Source organism: Cyanistes caeruleus, chromosome 8 (genome assembly GCF_971803275.1).
Source record: "Cyanistes caeruleus chromosome 8, bCyaCae1.hap1.1, whole genome shotgun sequence".
In the NCBI taxonomy this organism is placed as follows: Eukaryota; Metazoa; Chordata; class Aves; order Passeriformes; family Paridae; genus Cyanistes; species Cyanistes caeruleus.
In genome coordinates, this window is record NC_141708.1 from 4645718 (window position 1) to 4664729 (window position 19012).

At 39.2% G+C, this 19012-nt stretch overlaps 1 protein-coding gene across 11 annotated transcripts in view; it reads left to right on the forward strand.

Annotated features, from left to right (window-relative positions):
• The window catches only part of ATE1 (arginyltransferase 1), a 68810-nt gene extending 50037 nt beyond the window's left edge, over positions 1-18773 (forward strand). For all 11 annotated transcript variants that reach the window (XM_086900308.1, XM_086900309.1, XM_086900310.1 and 8 more), the window contains 2 exons: positions 203-323; positions 15602-18773. In XM_086900308.1, the coding sequence (XP_086756434.1) occupies positions 203-323; positions 15602-15780 (300 nt within the window). In that variant the 3' untranslated portion in view covers positions 15781-18773. The remainder of the gene's footprint in view (positions 1-202; positions 324-15601) is intronic.
• Positions 18774-19012: the final 239 nt, after the last annotated feature.

Here is a 19012-nt window from a genome sequence, read left to right on the forward strand (position 1 = left end):
CACGTGCCAAGGTTGAGTTTGTGCTCCTGAGATGGTGCTGAAATGACTAAAGCCTGTGATTTCACTGAACACTCATTTGGTGTAGATTAGATTAAAAACCACTCCTTGCTCTTTGGAAAATCAAGTTGTAGCCAGAGTTCTTGTGCAACTGATATGACTGTTCTCCTTTTGTTTGTTTTTTCCCATCTTTTCCCCTTGCCAGGCTCAGTACAGACCCTCTGACCTGCTGTGTCCAGAGACCTTCATGTGGACCCCCATTGAGCAATGCCTGCCCCTGCTCGAGCACTCCAAATACTCCCGCCTCAACCAGGATGGAAAAGCAGGTGAGGCTACAAGGAATGAAATATCTGTCATTTGTCTGCCTCTTTCTAACATATCAGAATCATCTGCTGCTGAAGCAGCTTGGAAATCTTACCTGTAAAGGATGAAAAGTGTACAATTCACAACTCCTACAGCAAACATTAGTAAGTAGAGAATTTTATCTTTTAAGCAATGCACATTTTAAGTACATTCTGTCCTGTAAACTATAACTAGGTCAAAATGAATACATATTGCTGCTACGTATTTCAGATTATGTTCAAATTGTTCATTTGCTATTATGTTCATTTCAAATTATATTCATTTGTTGTTCTAGGCACAAACAAAACCAATAAAATAATTGTTCCTCACATTCTTGTCATGTGGATGTATAAAGGAATTAAATTGGAATCAAGACAGGAAAATACTGGAGAAGCTTAAAGGCATCAGGTGCTTTTGTTAAGAAACAGATTGACAGATTTAGTTTAACAATCAATTAAACATTCAGTTTAACAGTCTGAGGATGTGAGGAACACAATAAACAGCAGAAGCACCTTAAACATCTTGATGTAATGTGACACAGTTTTTACACTGTGTAAAATTTATTGTGTAAAACAGGTACTTAGTGATTTACCAGCATTGACTGGTTGAAATTGTTACTGAGCAGAGCACAATGCAGTGATGCTACTGTAAAACAAGGCAATCAAATGGGAAAAAAGACACAAATTTGCTTTAGTTATTGACTCTCTGGGCCAATGGCAGGTCCCAAGGGAGCTGTGTTAGACCGTGCTTGGGGGGAAAGGGAATAACTTCTGTTATTAATTGCAACTTGTTGCATATCCTCTTTTTGAGGTTTTCTTTCTCCTGTGAGTAACAATTGAGTGTGGCTGCAATATTATTCAGAGATGTGTGGCATTATTCAGCTCAAGAGCATGTAACACTGTGGTCTGTTTCTAGACACCAAAACACAGATTTACCTGTCTGGGTCTCAGTAGTCTTCAGCAGCTACTTCTTTCTTTTTACATTTTTAACTTTTACTCTTTTTACTTTTTTTTTTCTGTTTGATCCTTTTACTTTTTACTGTAGGATTCCCTTGGCAGTTAACTGTAGATAAATTAAAAGAATTTGAAAAGACTGCTTAAGCAGCACTGTGAAGTTTTGGAAATGCTGTTGAGTTCCTTGCTTTTCCTCACCCTCTGCCTGTTACTTGGTTGCTCAGTGGGAACACTAATAGTAGTAATTATAGGAGCAAGGTTCAAATAAATCCATCATTGTTAGATTGGTGAGGGGAAAATGGAAAAAAATTACAAAAGTAATTTTTTAATTACAAAAAATAAGGAGGGAGAAGGGAATGATTTTGGAGGCCAGTGGTGTTTGGGACACTCCTGGTATTCAGAAAGGAGGGAGTGCTGAAGTGGTGCCTGTGAAGGTGTTAACCCCAGGCAAGCAGAGGGGCAGCATCTTGTGGATGGTGTGAAATCCCTGGGGCATAGCAGGCATTTGGAAACCACGAGAAACAAAGCTTTGCATCATTATCAGCACAGAATATCTCGCTCCAGACGCTGCTGGAGCTGTGACTTGTGTCCTGTGGTTGAAGGAAATTAAAACATAGCTGCACGTTGAGATGCTCTGGGCCTGCTGGGAGCTCGGAGGCTTTGGGGGTTTGGGTTGCTGCTCAGAGGAAGCCATTTCTCACCACTGAAATCAGTTCCCTTCCTCATTCTTTACTCTCTGCAACAGTCACTAACACGAGTTTAATGAAGTTACAGTGAGTTTTTAAAAGAGCAATACAAATGATGGTGTGCTTTATTCCTCTTGAATCAGCTTTCTGTAGCGCTGTCTGTAATTATTTTGGTTAAATAGGACATGATTTATCAGGAGTGGGACTTCCAGCATTGAAACCAAGGGCAATAACCAGATCCAGTAAACAACTGGGAGAAATGGTGTGACTTCCATTGTTGCCTGGGGCAGTGAAGCAGTCACTGGCCATGATCATCTTCTGTCAGAAAATTTGGGAAATACTGTCTCATACTAATTTTCTCATAATTACTGTGAGACATAATTCATGTATTCATCATTCTCCTGAGTTTTTGTACATGTTTTTCCTCCTTTTAAAAAAAAATCATAAACATTTATGTAATAAATTTACCAATTTCAGGTTCAGGAGAGTGTGTTATGTGCTTTGATCTTTCAAACCTCTGTAATATGAAAAGGATTTTTGAGTATTCATACACATTACATTGCAGAGCTCCTTCCTAAATAAGATTTACTTTTACTTTCCTGGAATAAAAATAAAAAGATACTCATAAAAAGTGGCTTTTTTTCTTAAAGCATAAGAAAATATTAATTTATATAACTCATGTTTTGGAACAGATTTCTTCATTTTTGTTGTCCACTTTGAAAAATTTGGAAGACCTGGCATCTCCTTATAAATGAGAGTGATGTATGAAGATTCTGATATTAATAACCAGTGGCAGGCATTTATTTAGAACTAAGTAGTTTGTGGAGGGGTGCTCTAGTAGAGGGTTTGGATACTGACAGTCTGGAAATTGAAATAGTGCTGAACTTCATTTAATGGCCATTACCTGTAAGTACAGATGGAGATATGCTAAAGAAAGAAGTTAATTAGAAGGTTGTTCTGCAGTCAGAGACTTTGATAACACATCAAACTGATGAGCAGAAGTCAGTCACATAATAGCTTTTGCTGAAGTATTCCTGGGCATGGTCTGCCTGCCACACCCCTTGACTTCCTCCCAAAACTGCTCCTCAGGGTTTTACTCCATTGGTGTCTTCCCTAAAACTTTATCCATGAAACAAGAGCAGTGTGGAAAGAACTATAAATCATTTATTTGGTATCCTGACAATATTTTTGTCCTTCCACTTTCGATTTAACTAGACTAACTCAGTGTTGTGTTTTCTCTCTTTCTAATACCTGTTGAGATTTTCAGTTTGTTGCTCCTGGGAGAAGCCTGTGAAAAATATCTTCATGAAGTAAAATTTTTACAAAAATCTACTCTTGGGATGATCATTAAATTAATGTGAAACTTCAAACCTAGGACATTTAAAAAGCAACTTCAGATGAGGGCAGATACAATCCCAGTCTGAGAGTGATGGCTTCAAAGCCTTCATGGTTACATGAGTGTCACATAATGTGGGGTGTACTTGGTGCCAGCCAGGGTGGACATGGGGCTGTTACCCAGGTGAAAAAGCTTTATCCAAATTTTTAGGCACAGCCCACAGCAATCCCAGTGGTGGAAGCTGCTTCCCACGTTCCTGTGTCTGCAGAAACTGTGTGAGCAGAGCTTTGAGAGCTGCACTTCAAAAGGACTTCAGTGCTTTTTCTGTCTTAACCATTTCGTTTGCTGAAGTTGATAAATTGGCTAAGCTAGTACACATCTGTTCAACTTCCTGCAGATCTAATAACAGAGTGAAATCAAAATGGCATCGAATGGAATACATTAATTAAAATGAAAGTATTTTTTCAGCACATTAAAAAAAAATCACATAACAAAGGCATAACACAGGCTGCTCTGGCTTTGTGCTTTCTAGGAGACAAGAAACTCTTTGCTCCAGAGGTTATGGTTAACACAAACCATGCTGGATGCAGAAGGGTGGGATAAAGAGAGAGAGAGAGAGGCACTTCTGGGTTTCCTGGTCAATTATAGTAGTAGACTAAATTATAGTCTATTAATAGACTAAATAGTATTAGACTAAACTGACCTTCTTGTAAACATCACAGTGAAGGAGAGTTTCAAAGAGAGGAACCTAAGGAAGTTTCTTAGTTGTCTTTCAGAGTTTATGGAGAAATCTTTTGCAGCGTGAGAGTTTTAGAAGAAATTAAGAATATGGAGACACAAAGCAGTTTCCTTCAAAACATAAATTTGTCTGGGATAGGATCCTCTAGTTAGAGGTGGAATGCTGCCTGCAGGTGCTAGGAATGAAGATGGAGTGAAGCAGAGTGAGGGAGGCTTTAGAAGTGAGGATCTCTGATGTGATCACGGTGTTGGTAGCTGGCAGAGACATGGATAGAAAACAGGGAAAGAATTTTGAAGTTCATAGAGGTAGAACAATCAGAAGAAGGGCTTGACAAGAGCAAGAAATAAGTGATGGTAGGATTCAAACTTGAGTGTGTTGGTAGATCCTTGTAGAGGTGAATAAGGCTGTTATTTGGATATACCATCCAAAAGCCAAATGATTCAGCAACCACCTTCCACTCCTTGCTGTAGACCAGACTGCATCTGCCACCCTGCACAGCAGTAAAACCTCCTTTCTTCTTCCAGCAGGGTGGAAGTCCTTAGAAGAACTCAGGCTTTAGGCTGTTTCCAGCTGGTGTGAGCCAAAGTGATGATAGGCAGTGGAATCCAGAGGAGAGGATTTGTCTGTTCTGTGCTTTGCAGTGATCGGGCTGTGGCAGCCCAGGAACTGGGCAAGGCACAAAGGACAGATGCTGAAATCCAAAAAGCCTTTGAAATTGCCTCATGTTCACATACAAGCCTTAACCATCAGAATAAAACAAAACTTAAACCCAAACCAATACTAAAATCAGTGCCTGAGCTCCCCTTCTCAGGAGAAAGTCCTGGAACGCCACACAAAGCTGTGGTGAGGTCAGAAAATCCTCACTTCACGCTCACAAGAATCACTGTAAAAAACCCATTCCATGCAATATCTTCTGGCTTCATAGCAGATCACTAGTTTCTGAGTTCCTGAACTAAAGAAAATTAAAATTTCCAGTCTTTCTCTGTACTAATCTTATAACTTTTATTAGAGATTTTACTGGATTTTTAAAGCTTTTAGCTGAAAAACCGTTTCTTTAGAAATGTCTTTCTATATATTTTTATCTATTCTGCTGCTCATAGTAAGCTAGAGTAGTAAAATGCAAATAAAAATTCCAGTATTTAATAACTTCTGAATCCTCTTAGTACTGATTGCATTATGTATCTTAATGCTTTTTGCAAGCAACTGAGTGCTATTAGTTCTAGTAAATAAAACTTAAATAAAACCAGAAGTCTACAACTGTGTGCAGTTACACAAAACTGTTTATTTTAAATATATGTTTTTATGCATTATGCTTCCACTAGAAAAATAATTTGTCACAACTATTTCAGTAACTATGATTTCTAGTGTTGTGTTTTTAAAACATTTTTATGTACAATTTTTAGTGCACTTTGTTACCAAAGAGTATTTCAAACAGGTTTTATATTAATTGTGTGTGTGAACACAAGTAATTTGTTGACTTTTTTTGTCCCCATCCAGTACAGAGACTGTTTAGTTTTACAATATATTTAAAAAAATTAGTATATTGATGCTGGTCTTGTTCCTTCCCTTAACAGAAAAGCCACGATCACATATTTGCGTTGTGAAAGTGAACTGTGGTTGCCATTTGGTCACGTCTCAGAGTTCAGGTCCTTGGCAAAGGGCTGTATCCATGCAGGATGGATGCAGGCAGAGGGATTTGAGTGCAGGCAGAGGGATTAATCCAAAGGCCAGGATATGTTAATGTTTATAAGGGTGGTGTGATGCAGATTAATGTTTACAAGGATAAATGCGCTGAACTTCTCGAGATGATGAAAATGTGGTCGCAAAACTATCACAGATGGAAAACATTAAACCAATTGTTTAGAACTCTGCAATCATCTGATTTGGGAGAGATGGCTGCTTTGCTCTAAAACAACTGCTGCTTATATTTTTATATTTTTTTTGAGATAGAGTTGTTCAGAGAGTTGGGAAACAGTTTAAATAAACTCTGATAGATCACGAACTAAAGTCTTCTAAAGGAGTAACTTTCCACTATTAGCACAGCTATAGGTAATAAATTTGAATTCTGTAATCAAGAAATAGACACATCCCAGTGCTTTCTAGCAGCTTCTCTAGAATAGACAGATCTTATGAGTTTGTCTGTTTCTAATTAAGTTAATGAACACTTTGAGCCATCAGAATGCATCTTTCTAAATCCAGTGTGATCCTTGAGTGTACAAGATGTTTAAACAGTGAAGATAATGCCAATATGGTGTAGCCAGGCACATTTTTCCCTCACTTTTTAATATGTTTAATATGTTTAAATTGAAATGATTGGCATGGGGTTATAGCCTCATATGTGGTGCTTCTGTAATACAAAGGAAATGTTATTCTCTTAATTTGGGGGTCCTAAGCAAACTGCCATGGCATAAATTGGTGTGTGGGTTAGAAAATGCAAACTTTAATAAATATTTGTGATTTAACAGTTTAGATTTATTGATATTCTAAATAGATCTGCTTTTAACATATATGTAGTAGATTAAACCAGTGCCCCTTGAGCAGCACAGTTGTCTGACTTGTGGTGTGGTTTGTGAAACCTTTGGCTTGGACAGCAGAATTCTCAACTATGTGTTAATCCAAGATGGCCATCATAGAAACTGTGAAACAAATGGATGTATTTTGAGTTTACTTTTTTTTTTTGGAGGACTTTCCTTGAATAATAAAGATATCTTGGCATACTTCACTTCTCTTTGCATTGAAGAGATGACTCTTAGATGGGTTTATGCTTAAGATACTCTTTCACCTTTTGAATATTGTGATATCTGATTTACCAGCAGATTAATTCTGCTGGGTTTTTTTGGTTTGGTTTGTTGTTTTTTTTTTTGTGAAGATTCAGGGTTATGTGGGGAAGGGCAAGGACTGCCAAATCCTGTAGGAATCATTTTCCATACTCAGAAGGTGTTAGGAGGAATTAAAAGTTCAATAATGTGGGAGTAGTAGAGCAATCATGCAGATTTATTTCGTGCTGAGGACAATGAGCGTGTGGGACTGGTTTCCAAATGTGATAAAAGTTAACAGCTGTAATTAGGCCCAGACACAGAGCAGCCATGGAAGGGACACCACAGGCATGTGCTGAGCCACACTCCAACATCCATCAGAGAAACCTTTGCCAGGGTCAGACCTTCTGGAATGATCCTCATTCACTCCCTGCTCTGGTGACATCATCCCAGCTCCTCACGTGGAATGTAATTGATTCCGTATTTTAATTAATTTAGCCAGCAAATTGATTGCTGTAATCTGATTTATTTAGCTGATAAGCTACTGCCAATTGCTTCAATTTTTCCTATTTCATGGAGATGTTTGCATTTGTAATTCTCAGCTTAACTCTCATCTCTGGTTTTTTTCCTTCTCACATATCAGCCTTAATGAGGACTTTGCCCTTCTTTTTGAAAGATCCTGTTGCTGCTTTCTGCCACATTCACTTCAGTTCAGATATTTTAATAAATAGTATTTAACTCTTTTCTCCTTCAGATTTTTTCCCCTGTTTTCTTTGCATTGTTTTGGAGCTGTAACTTCTTAAAGCATAATCTCTAACTTGTGTCTTTTATACTGATTTTTCATAGAAGAATGGTATCATGGAATGGTCTGGGTTGGGAGGCACCTGAAAGCCCATCCAGTACCACCCCCTGCCATGGACAGGGACACCTTCCACTATCCCAGAGTGCTCCAAGCCCTGTCCAACCCAGCCTTGGGCACTGCCAGGGATCCAGGGGCAGCCCCAGCTGCTCTGGGCACCTGTGCCAGGGCCTGCCCACCCTCACAGGGAACAATTCCTGCCCAATGTCCCATCTACATCCAACCCTCCTGCAGCTTTAAGTCATTTAAGATGCATTACTCTTCTCAGCCATTAATTCAGGGATTTAATAATGTGTTTGATGTGTCTCTACCACCAGTAACAGAGTCACTTTTGATTTATGTTCTTGAGATGGGAGGTTCCTTGCTAAAGTCTCTCCAAAGAGATCTGTGCAGTTTTCATTCCCTGCTAGCCAGTGACTTAGAGTTGCTTTCATGTGCTGTTTCCAAGTGCTTGTTGGATTTTAACTGTGATTTCCCCTTCTGTCTCTGAAGAGAAATGAATAACTCAAAATGCAGAACATTCCAATGTTCTTGTAAATAACTTGGATACTTCAAGGAACAGAAAAGCTCAGCTAACAAAGGTTCTGAGAAATGTGGAGGACACACATCTGATGCAGCAGAAAGCTTGATCAGGTTCTCCAGTGCTGACTCAGAGCAAATAAAACTCCCCAGAATCAGAGCTGGGTTTTAGAAATGCCTGTGGGGTCCATGAAAAATGGGTCAGGCCGTGAATGAGCCTGTAAAGCTTTGACTTTTCTAGTTTTGATCTGCAAAACTGCCTTGTGCAGGCTGCTGAGGGCCTGGAGCTGCAGTCAGGAAACCTGGGCTAGGGAGAACATGCACGGGAATGAGGGAACCAAAGGAGTGTTAGAGCATCTCAGAGTGCCCCTGCCTTCAAAACAAAGCTGTTCCTGCTGTGGTCCTGTTTCGGGCCCTTGTCTGCACAGTGCACTTAAACTGAAGGCTGGAAGTTGGTTAGATAAAGCTAAAATAGAAAAAAAAAAACAAACCTGAATTGCTGGGTGAGCAGTTAATATTCTTCATTGGCAGTTCACATTCTCATTTCTTGTATTTGAAATCATCAAGAACAATGTTAAAGATTCAACTTATTTTGTTCTTTGGAAGAACATCTTAAAGTAAATAAGTTATCTTTGTCAACTTGCCATTGACAAGATTATATTCCTTTGTTTGTTGTTGTCATAGTGTCTTGACTTTGGAGGCACTGGATGCAGTTTTCAGATGTGAAGTGTTCAGTCCCATTTAACTAACATTTTCCCAGGTACTACTAGGTTTTTTTGCACTGCATTCCTAAAAACCAAATCCTTGGAGGAATTAGTATCAGTCCTTGGTAGGACAAGAGCAAACAGCACCAAGTTGTACCAGGGGAGGTCTAGACTGGATATTAGAAGAAGTTTGTTCATGGGAAGGGTTGTCCAGCCCTGGAGCAGCTGCCCAGCTATACTCAGTCCCTGGAGGGGTTTAAAAGCTGTGTGGATGTGACACTTGGGGACATGGGAGGGTTTGGCAGTGCTGGGTTAATGGATGGACTTGATGGTCTTAGAGGGCTTTTCCAACCTGAATGATTCTGTGATTCTATGAGTTAAATCTTCCATTTCAGCAGACATTTTCCAGTCACCTTTTTTCAGGATAATATATTGAGGTGGGCTAGAACAATGGTATTACACAAGAGTTTGTTATTACACAACTGGGAATTTTATGCATTCTGTTTTATGTGCATCTCCTCCGAGCGTGTCCAGTTGGATTTCAGTGTTGGGCAGCACGGGCAGGGATTGTTTCCAGGTATGGCAGAAACTGTGAATTACAGCTGAGCCCCTGGGCTGCTGCATTGACAGGAAACATTTTCCACGGGCCCCTGCTCATGTTTTCTCCAGGAATAACGGGAATTCCCAGCACAATGAGTTATTGTTTCCGTGGCACAGCGGGGCGAGCGCGTTCTGCCGCGCGATCGGCTGCCGCGCCTCGGCGTGGAGCTCCACATCGTAAACCAGTGGAGGAGTTCAGGCACAAAGCCCAAAAGTTTGGCTTGGAAGATGCCTTCAGGATTTCCCTTCCGTGCAACATCCTGTCTTTGCCCGTTTTAAGGATCCCTATACCTGTAAAACTGCAATCCCCCTGTTTTAAGGATCATCGGTAATGTTTTGATAAAGGTGCATTTTTCCACTTACAAACGTGTTCTTTATGAACAGTGGTTTCAAAAGTTCCTATTTTTTGTTAGAGTAACTGCATAGAATTGGCTGATTGGGATATTTCCTGAGCATTTTTACTGTACTTCCTTTGTGACTTGTGCTTTCTGGTTTTAATTAAGAATTCTTTTCATTGAATTTTTGTGTGTTGTTGTTTATGCTTCATTTTAGCTGTGCTCTTATTTTGGTTTGAGTTAGTATTTTTGTACCTCAAGGCATAGGGGTCTTTAATATTCCTTAATGTATGAGTCTAGTTTGAGAAAAAGCACATTTCAGCTCACTATTTTATATAAATATGACTATTAATGGGTGTTGCTGATTGCCCCTTTTCTTTTTTGAGGATGACATCGTTGGGGAACAAAAGAAATTATGCTTTAAATTGGGTAACAAATGAGCTTGAATTCAAAGGTCAGAAAGATTTGGCTTCTGACTGGGATGGAATAATTTTCGATTTCCAGTAATTAATATCTCCTACGTTTCAGTCATAAAATTTGAAAAGTTAATGTGTTTCTTCCTTTTGCAGTTTCTTTGTTTTAAAGTCATTGATCATTAACTGTGACAAGGTCATGTAAACCAGATGTAGCTTTTCTTTAAAAATATTCAACAAGGCTGCAGTGTTTCTCATAAAAATTAACATCACCATAGAGTAACCAGCAAGGGGTGGTGCTTCTTTTCATCATTTTTACACCTAGTTTGAAAGCTTGAGTATCATAAAACTTTAAATCTCCCTGTAAATGGAATTTTTAAACTTTTTTCTTTGATTGTAAAAATGGGAACATTGTGTTCATCTTTAAAACCTTCAAAATTAAAGATTTAAAACCACAAGCAACATAAAACAAAATCAAAACCCCAGCACATCCATGGGCTGGAAATGCAGCAGTTGTGAAGTGTTTATCTTCATACTTTTTGTTCTGTGGATTTAATGCTTCGAGGTAAAATAATTCTTTTGAGATTCCGTTTTTAAGCAAAATGGAAATTTAATTTATAGTATGAGTTTCCTCCAGTGTCTGCTTTCAAAGTGAATCACAGGTTTCAGTTAGTGACACTGGTTTAAATATTTCAATTTTTGAATTAGGGTTGGTTCTTTGCCCTTTCTTTTATTTTTTAAAGTGTTTTACCTTGCTATGATGGGGGAAAAAAATCCAGGTTCTCTTATGTCGTATGGATGCAGAATTACAAAGTGATGATGGCCAAATACTTTCATTATTCCAGGGAGTTGAAGGAGCATTTCAAAATTAAACTTTTCATCAGAAACAGAATAATTTCAGAGTTTAGCAGGAGTACCACATTTCTTTTTGTGGCTTCTTACTACTTCTGAGTCCATCCTGTAGAGAAAATATAAGAAATATTTTCCTGTGACTAATGTGGGTTGTTTTGGGAATTGGCAGTTGTCCTTTCTCCTATTTAGAAAATAGGAAAGTCAATAATTTTGTCACTTTATTTTTAATTATTTCTTCAGTTGTTTTCCTGTAAATGGAAAACAGCACTTTAAAGGAAAGTTGGGTTGCTTCCATCTCTGGATTATACCCTGGAGAATGAAAAAATGTAATTTTTGTGAGGAGTCTGTCCAAGGGGACAATGGAAGAGGTGCCCTGGCTCTAAAGAGGAGCAGCACAGGATTCTGCAGCTCAGGCTGCCCTTCCACATCACTGTTGATCAAAAGCAGCTTGGCTCAACTCGGGCACCAGCAAAAAGCTGATTGAGTGACAGTTTTCTACAGAAACCTTGAGCCATTGCCCTTTTTCCAGCGTGGTGTTGGCTCTCAGGCTCTTGCAGAGCTCAGTCTCCACTCCCAGTCTCACTTGTCCAGCTTTGCACGTGCTTACCCTGCTTTCTCCCCAGATGGAGCTGCTTTTCACTTCAGCTTGTATTAGGGAGTAATAATAAAGGTTAATGCATGTGAAGAATAAGAATGTTTGGGTGTGGGCTTCCCCAAATAAATTAAAAAAATGCTAATTCACCCCTGAGCTGTAAGAAAAAGATCCTGACCACCAAGTTCTGGATTTCTTTAAAAAGCACACTGCTGTCCAGCTTTCTGTTGCTGTGAATAAAAAAGGTTAAATCACTCCTCCTTATTTCACTCTGGTATTTCAGCAGGAGTGCTTATCAGCATTTGAAAATGAGGTTTTGGCTTTGGGAGGGAGCTTGTTGTTTTAGGGGGAAGTTGATTTGGGTTGTGCAAAGAAATGAGGACTGGATTGTCCAGGAGTTTGTTTGGCTTCCTGCTCCTCACGTTCCTGCTCATCCCTGGAGTGTGGGAGCCCTTTTTTGGGTGAGTGCAGGCTCAGGCTGCCTTTGGGCACTTTTGGTGAAGGTCAGGAGCTCAGCCCATGCCTGCCAAGACACCAAAGCCAAGCATGGAGAGGCTTTGGATGACTCCCACTCCTTGCTTTGTTTTCTGCTGGCACTTAGCGACGTATCTGATCCTCTTTGTGTTTTCAGAAAGAAAATCCTCCACGTGTGCATTTAACAGTGGTATGGGTCTGGGAACAGAACATTTTAACACCTCTGTGCACTCTTTATGGGGTCACAGTGGCAAGGTTGAATTAGAAGTGAAATCTCTCCTACGTTCAGATTTCAGTAGACAACTGCAGCATAAATAATTGGATGCTTTAGGAGTATAGGGGAGAAAAGAAAGAAGTGACAGGTAATTTAATCAACAAGAATTCACCTGTATTTTTAGCTCTGAGACAGGATAATATTTCTATTTTCAGTTGGCAGCTGCAGTTGCCCAGTTTTCTAAAATTACAGGAACTTTCAATTTACATAATTGATTGCTCTGTATTTTGTGTATCTATCTACCATCCAGACTATTTTGATAGATGTAACTGAATTAAGGGATGAAACCTTGTATATTCTTTATGTCAAATGACAGTGTCTCTTCTGTAGACTACAATAAATCAAGAGCTCAGGGGGTGAAAAATGAGAAAGTGTGAGGAGGAAAACATAAGCACTTTTAAAAAACTTTTTAGTGGTAACAGTACTGTATTCAGTAATTACAGTAATGACCAAAATTGCCCTAATATATTGTTCCACTATCTGATCAGTCAGGGTCTTTCCAGAAATGGAAGTCACTGAATAAAATTTCTTCACTAAAGCTTGGAAATTAAAGGATGTTCTTTTCTTATTTTCAGGAAGGGACTTTTTTTTAATAAAGCATTTGGTCTTGTTTTGAATTGTGATTGCTGCAGTATCCCAGCATCAGCCACGCAGGGAAAGCCTCTTAGAATTCAGTTGCATCATCTTGAACAGAAAGCAAATTCTACCATGTGCCACTCAACAGGAGCAGATACTTAATTTTTCTTCTTGGGAGAGTAACTTCTTTGTTAAAATGTGCCAGAGCTGAAACTGGTTTTATTTTCCATTAAATTAGCTTCAATTTATTCTGCTTATATTTAAATTGTGTTTAAAGGGAGTAGTTTCCTGAAAACCCACGATGTTGCCTCCAGACCAGCAGCAACTGAAAGGTGGCTGAGTTTTGACATTCAGATTTGTTGTGATGGTGACACAAGTTCCTATTTGCTATTTCTAAGAACTTAACTGTGTACCTGAGATTATTTTACTTTATACTTAACATCTCAGTAAAAGGTTTCTTTTGCAGATGGAGTTTAAATTACATGCATGTAATACTTCTACAGAAGGTTGTTTTTGTTACTAAAGCTTTGATTTTGAGGGGAGTCAGTGGAAGAACAGGTAATCATTGCAGCAATTTGGAATGTTATTTTTCATTGCAAGGAGGCAATGAGTAAAAGTGGAGGAAGGGCACAAATGCTGAGCAGCAAGAACAGGAAGGCTGCAGTGAAACCAAAGGTACAGTAGCTTTAGTCTCTCAAAAAAATCAGATCTGGGGCCAGCAGCACTGCAAGCCAGAAGATGAACTCAGCCACAGTATCAGGCTTTGGGAGTATTTGAAATCAATGAGTATCAGTGAGTGGGGAACAGCTCTAAAGTCCTTTTGGCTCTGTGAGGGCTCAGCTTGGCCTAAATCCATCTCAGGGCACAGACTGGGAGGCAATCTAGAGGTGCAGTAAATATAAACTTTCCAATTTAAGAAGTTAAAATAATTTTACACTTGAGTCACCTCCAGAAGCTAAACTTTTAGATTTTTTCCTTGGTGAGGTCTCAGGAAGGAGGAGGATGTAACAGAAGAGGCAGAAGGGCTGGTAGTAAAACCAACCTATTGGGATATCAGGGAGGTGTTGGCCACACATCAAAAACCTGATGGATTTCAAAGAGGGAGAGAAAGCCATAAAGTGTTTTTGACTTGGTGTTTATCTAAAGCAATTGCCAAAAATAATTAGTGGGGAGCACAATCTTAGCAAGTACTACTCAGATTTTCTTCCTTCAAACCATGTTTTCCCAGTTAAGTCTTAAGAAACACATTGTGCTTTCATGTCAGGAATCCAAACACAGATAAAAGTAATGAAGTCATTCCAAACTTGGTAAAGCAGCCTTCATTAAGTTTCACATACTAAATTGAGGCAATCAGCAGAAAAAAGTTTATAGGCCATTTCTGTGGATGAACAGAGGCAGGTTCTTCAGAATATCTTGCACTGAAAAGCATTTCATGGCCTCCCTCAAAACATAGAGAAGCATTAATTAAAAGCAGAAAGAATGTTCAAAAGGAAGTCTTTGCATAGTTCATGTCCCAAAATACTGACATTCCAGTAAGCATCTCTGTAATTATTTCTGGAATTTATATGGTTCTGTTCTCAAACTCATGTTTTGGATTCTGGGTTGATGCTTCTTGGTGACTTTTTGAACCTAAAGTTCAGAAATGTCCAAGATTTCTTTTCCCACTATTTTGTAATAATTTTACTAATTTATCCTGCAGTGGCCTCAGATGTGTGGCACGTTCCCCGAGTTTCTTTCAAGAGTTTTCTAGCACTGAAGTGCAAATTTTTCTGACACACAGCAGCCATATAACATTATTGTTCAGCAGTAGGAGCATCAATGGGATTCATAAAAATAAGGAAGTTTTAACTTGTTCAGCACTCTTACGTGTATGATTCTGGGTAAATTAAGTCCCAAGGGGTCTGTATGTGAAGGAAATAAGGTTTAACTGTGGTGTGTGTATCTTTGAAGAGGAATTGGGTTGTACCCATGCAGGGAGTGCTTGCACTGCTCCCCCTGTTGATCTGCAGAGTTCAGGAATCGGATTTAAGGGACAGACATGTAACCCCTAGAATGAAACTCAGTATAACTGAGGGAAAACCAGACTGGGGCTGGAGAGCCAGGGAATTTCACCTGGGAATTTGGTTTACTGCCTGATGCTGGCCTAAAGAAGCAGCCTGGAGGCTTCTTGCTGGTTTTAATACATTTGTCCCAGCTGATGTGGTAGGTTTTGCAAGTGGTTCTTGAATGACAAGTCTCTCCTGGTCAGTTCTGCTTGAGTCTTTCCCAGAGTTTGACTTCTGGCTCCAGGAGCACTAAATGGATGTGAATTTTTAAATGCAGCAGTAGAGGTGTTTTCAGAAATGCCATCCATCACCATTAGAAACGTGTGATGCACGATTTACCTTTCCACACTTTGCAGACACAGTTCCTTTGCAGGCTGGGTTTTATTCCCAGCCATGATTCAAGAACGCTCTGCAGCTCAGCTTTCATCTGCAGATGACTTTTCTTACTTCATGCTGTTTTCATTATGCATATTGAAGTTAGAGGCATAAATTAAGGCGATGTGGGCACTATAAATAACTGGGTTTTGTGTTCTGTGATTGCCTCTGCAGAGGATGAAGGTCGGCTGAAGGAGCTGGGCAGGGTGAGAGTGCTCCACAAGAGAACCGTGATGCCTTACAGCGTGTACAAGAAGAGGAGGAAGGGGCCGAGCGACGAGGCCAGCGTTCAGCAGTACGCCAGCCTGGTGGGACAGAGCTGTTCAGAGAGAATGCTCTTGTTCAGGAGCTGAAATCCCACGAGATGGCCTTTCAATGGAGCTCCATTTCATTGCACTGCCACTGGGTGATCTGTACCATAGCTGTGTGCTGCTGTGCCCACTGAGACAGGCTGAAGCACAGCTATATAGCCAGGCTTGTGTCAATACATGGTACTGTGTGTCAAGGCCAACTCCAGTCAATCTTACAGTACAGCAAGGCTTTAGCAATACCACTTTAGAAAAACACGCTTGCAGTATATTTTAATTAAGTAGTTCTAGCCTTTCTATGCATTATGAATAATTCTAAGTATCTAAGCAAAATGAAAAACAGGTGTCTTTTTTTTTTTTTTTTTCTTTTTTTGTAGAGATGAAGGTTGACTAAATCTAGAATAAGAATCATTAAATTACAGATGTTTTCAAATAGCACCTTGGGTATCTATCCAGTTGTTAAGAGTTGCTGTGAAATTTGTGCTTGCATTTGTATGCTCCTAAAATCTTGCAAGAGAACTGAAACGTGCTATTACTTTCCAGCATGATGCAATTTTATTTCAGCAGTACGTTTAGAAAAACAGGAAGAAATTATTTTCACTGCACATTCTTCATTTGTTTAAAGCACTAAGTCTGTGTCAGAGGTCCTAGTGAGTGTAGGAGTTTGAGGTAGGTTCTCAGTGGCAGGGGATGCAGTGCTTTGGAAAACTTTCCCCTTCAGAGAAGAAGCAGAACAGTTGCACTATAAATATACCAAAGATATGCAGCCAAGTGGCACAGTGGTTTTTGGTATAAGCCTTATCCTTTGTCTAACAAGAGTGGGTATTTCAATGCACATGGCTAATGTGAAATAGAGCTGGGGAGGTTTATCCTGCAGCTCTCAGTGCACATTTCAGAACTATGCTAACAAAAAAGAGACATAAGGTACTACTGCTGTCTTTTGTTGCAGGTGCTTTTTTTTTCTGCACAATTGTACAGGAAGACTTCAATACCATATTCCAGCTTTTGTACTGACTGTTTTGTTTCTGGTGCAGCAGCTCACGGGTTAACATCTTCAATAACATTATAGTAAATACTTTTGTTGGAAACACAGGAAGTTGTGATCCTTTATGAAAGCACTTTATTATCTCATAGATGAACGTTGTCTGTGTCCCTGTTAAGTCATTTAAGTTGTAGGAATTTGGGGAAATAACACTGTTGTATAATTCAGTAATGTATTACAACATTGTAACATTACCAGTGCATTTGTGTTTCTTATCTTCATGGATAACAGGGGCTGGTATTTACCTTGAATCAACTTGGAGTTTCCTGTTAGCCTTTAACAAAGATTCTTATTCAAGGATATGTGGGTGGTTTTCCCCCAGAAAGGAAACAAATTCAGTTTTACCCTCTAAGGATTACATCTCCTGACATTCATGGATCCATTGATCTAATTTTAAACACTTGGCCAATATTATTAATCATTAATTTTTATGTGGAGCAGACGTAAGAACTTGGGGAATCAAGTGCAATGCAGATATAACTTTGTTTTTCCATATCTGTTTGATATGAAATTAGTGTATATTGTAATATTATTGATAGTAAGCTTCAATAGCAACTTTAAAAAGTCATTTTATGTTTTATTAATTGGGCTGTATAGTATTGATCTACTCCCAGTCTGCAGCAGAAGTAGTCATTCACGTCAGCATCGTATCTGGTATGTGTTTATCTGTTGCCTGGTACTGAGAAGTTTCTTTGCACTGTATCTTGTAGTTTGTCCATGCCTTACCTCAGCCTCCTGCCATGGGGAGAACCACTAAATAATCCTCATGAAGATTATTATGAAGAATTCCTTTCTGTGAAGAAAATACTTATACCACTCTGTCAAATAGTGTAACATTTTCTGCCTACACAATGTGCTGAAAAGTGGTGATGCCCATATGGCTTGCAACCAGAATAAATGAGAAAACCTTCTTACGTGATGTAAAATCGGTTAACAGGCACGGAGGAATTTCACTATGAATTGCAAAATCTTAAAGGTTATCAAAGCCATTTAATGACAGCCTTGCTGAGCTCCTGGAGAAGTTAAAGTTTCTGTTAAGTTTCAAGGGAGCAGATTTAATGTCCCCACTGAGAGTTCCTGGAGAGCTCCATCTCTTTGTGCCTGTGTTTGTTACTGATATGCCTTGGATTAGGCTTTTATCTGATGCTGTTTCTCTTGGGGAGCTTTTAAGGACTGCAGTTAAAGGAAAGTGAGAGAAGTACAAACCTGAAAGCTGAGCACAGCTTGAAGTTGTCCTTAGTGTGAGCACTGGAGGTAAATGACCATTTCCTGTGAGTCTGAAACGGTGCTTTCACTTTCTGTCCTCCTCTGGGGCTGCAGCACCAGGGCAGAGCGGGCTCCTGGCTCGTACTCAACTCAAATATGGATTTATATTAAAAGGCAAAACCAGGCGACACTGAGATTAACTCAGAAACTGAGTTCATCTCCTGTGGTTTGCTGAGATCTGACTCACTTTAGTGTTATTTTAGAAAGAAACTGCTGCAGTATGTTTGAGGACTGATACTTCCATCCCTGCTTTTGGAAGAGGGACAGAGGGTGAGGATGAAGTTCTGTAAATTTTGCCTGTGACTTCAGTGGAGCTTAAAATTCACCACTATTACAATATTAATTAATATATTGTCATCGATGATTATTGAATTTAGAGAGATTTAAGTGAGCACAAACTATTTTATAAAAGTTTTTTTTGGTTGTTTTTTTTTTGTGTAGCTGGTTTGGGAGAGTCAGTCTCCAATGTAAGGTTGCCTTGTTCTGTCATCTGTTGGTAAATGAGCATAAAACAGTGCTAAGAAAGTGCAGAGTTGTGACCAGTGCTAAAAAATGCCATTTTTTGTTCTAATTGGAAAAAAGTGGGAAGCTTACACATGTCCAGCATCAACACGTGTCAGTAAATTCAAGAACCTGCATGTTGAGTTTGTAATTGCTTTTTAGCAGGCCTGTTTGACTTGCAAGTGTAGAAAATAAAGTTATTTCCAGTCTCTGTGAATTATTATAAGAATTAATAGCTCTGAATGTGATTTCTGAATTAGTTTGTAGGAATTTCATTATCCTGGAGATTGACCAAGCGTCCAGTGAACAGCAAAATCAAAGAATACATCAAAGGGAAGCAGTGATTAGAAGGGAGGCCTGCAAGTTTAAAATCATGTTCAAAACACATGACCTGTTTTAGAACTAACTTTTAGTTCCAGCTGGCCAGATTAATGAAGAGATTGCCTGAAATATACTTGATACTTCTTT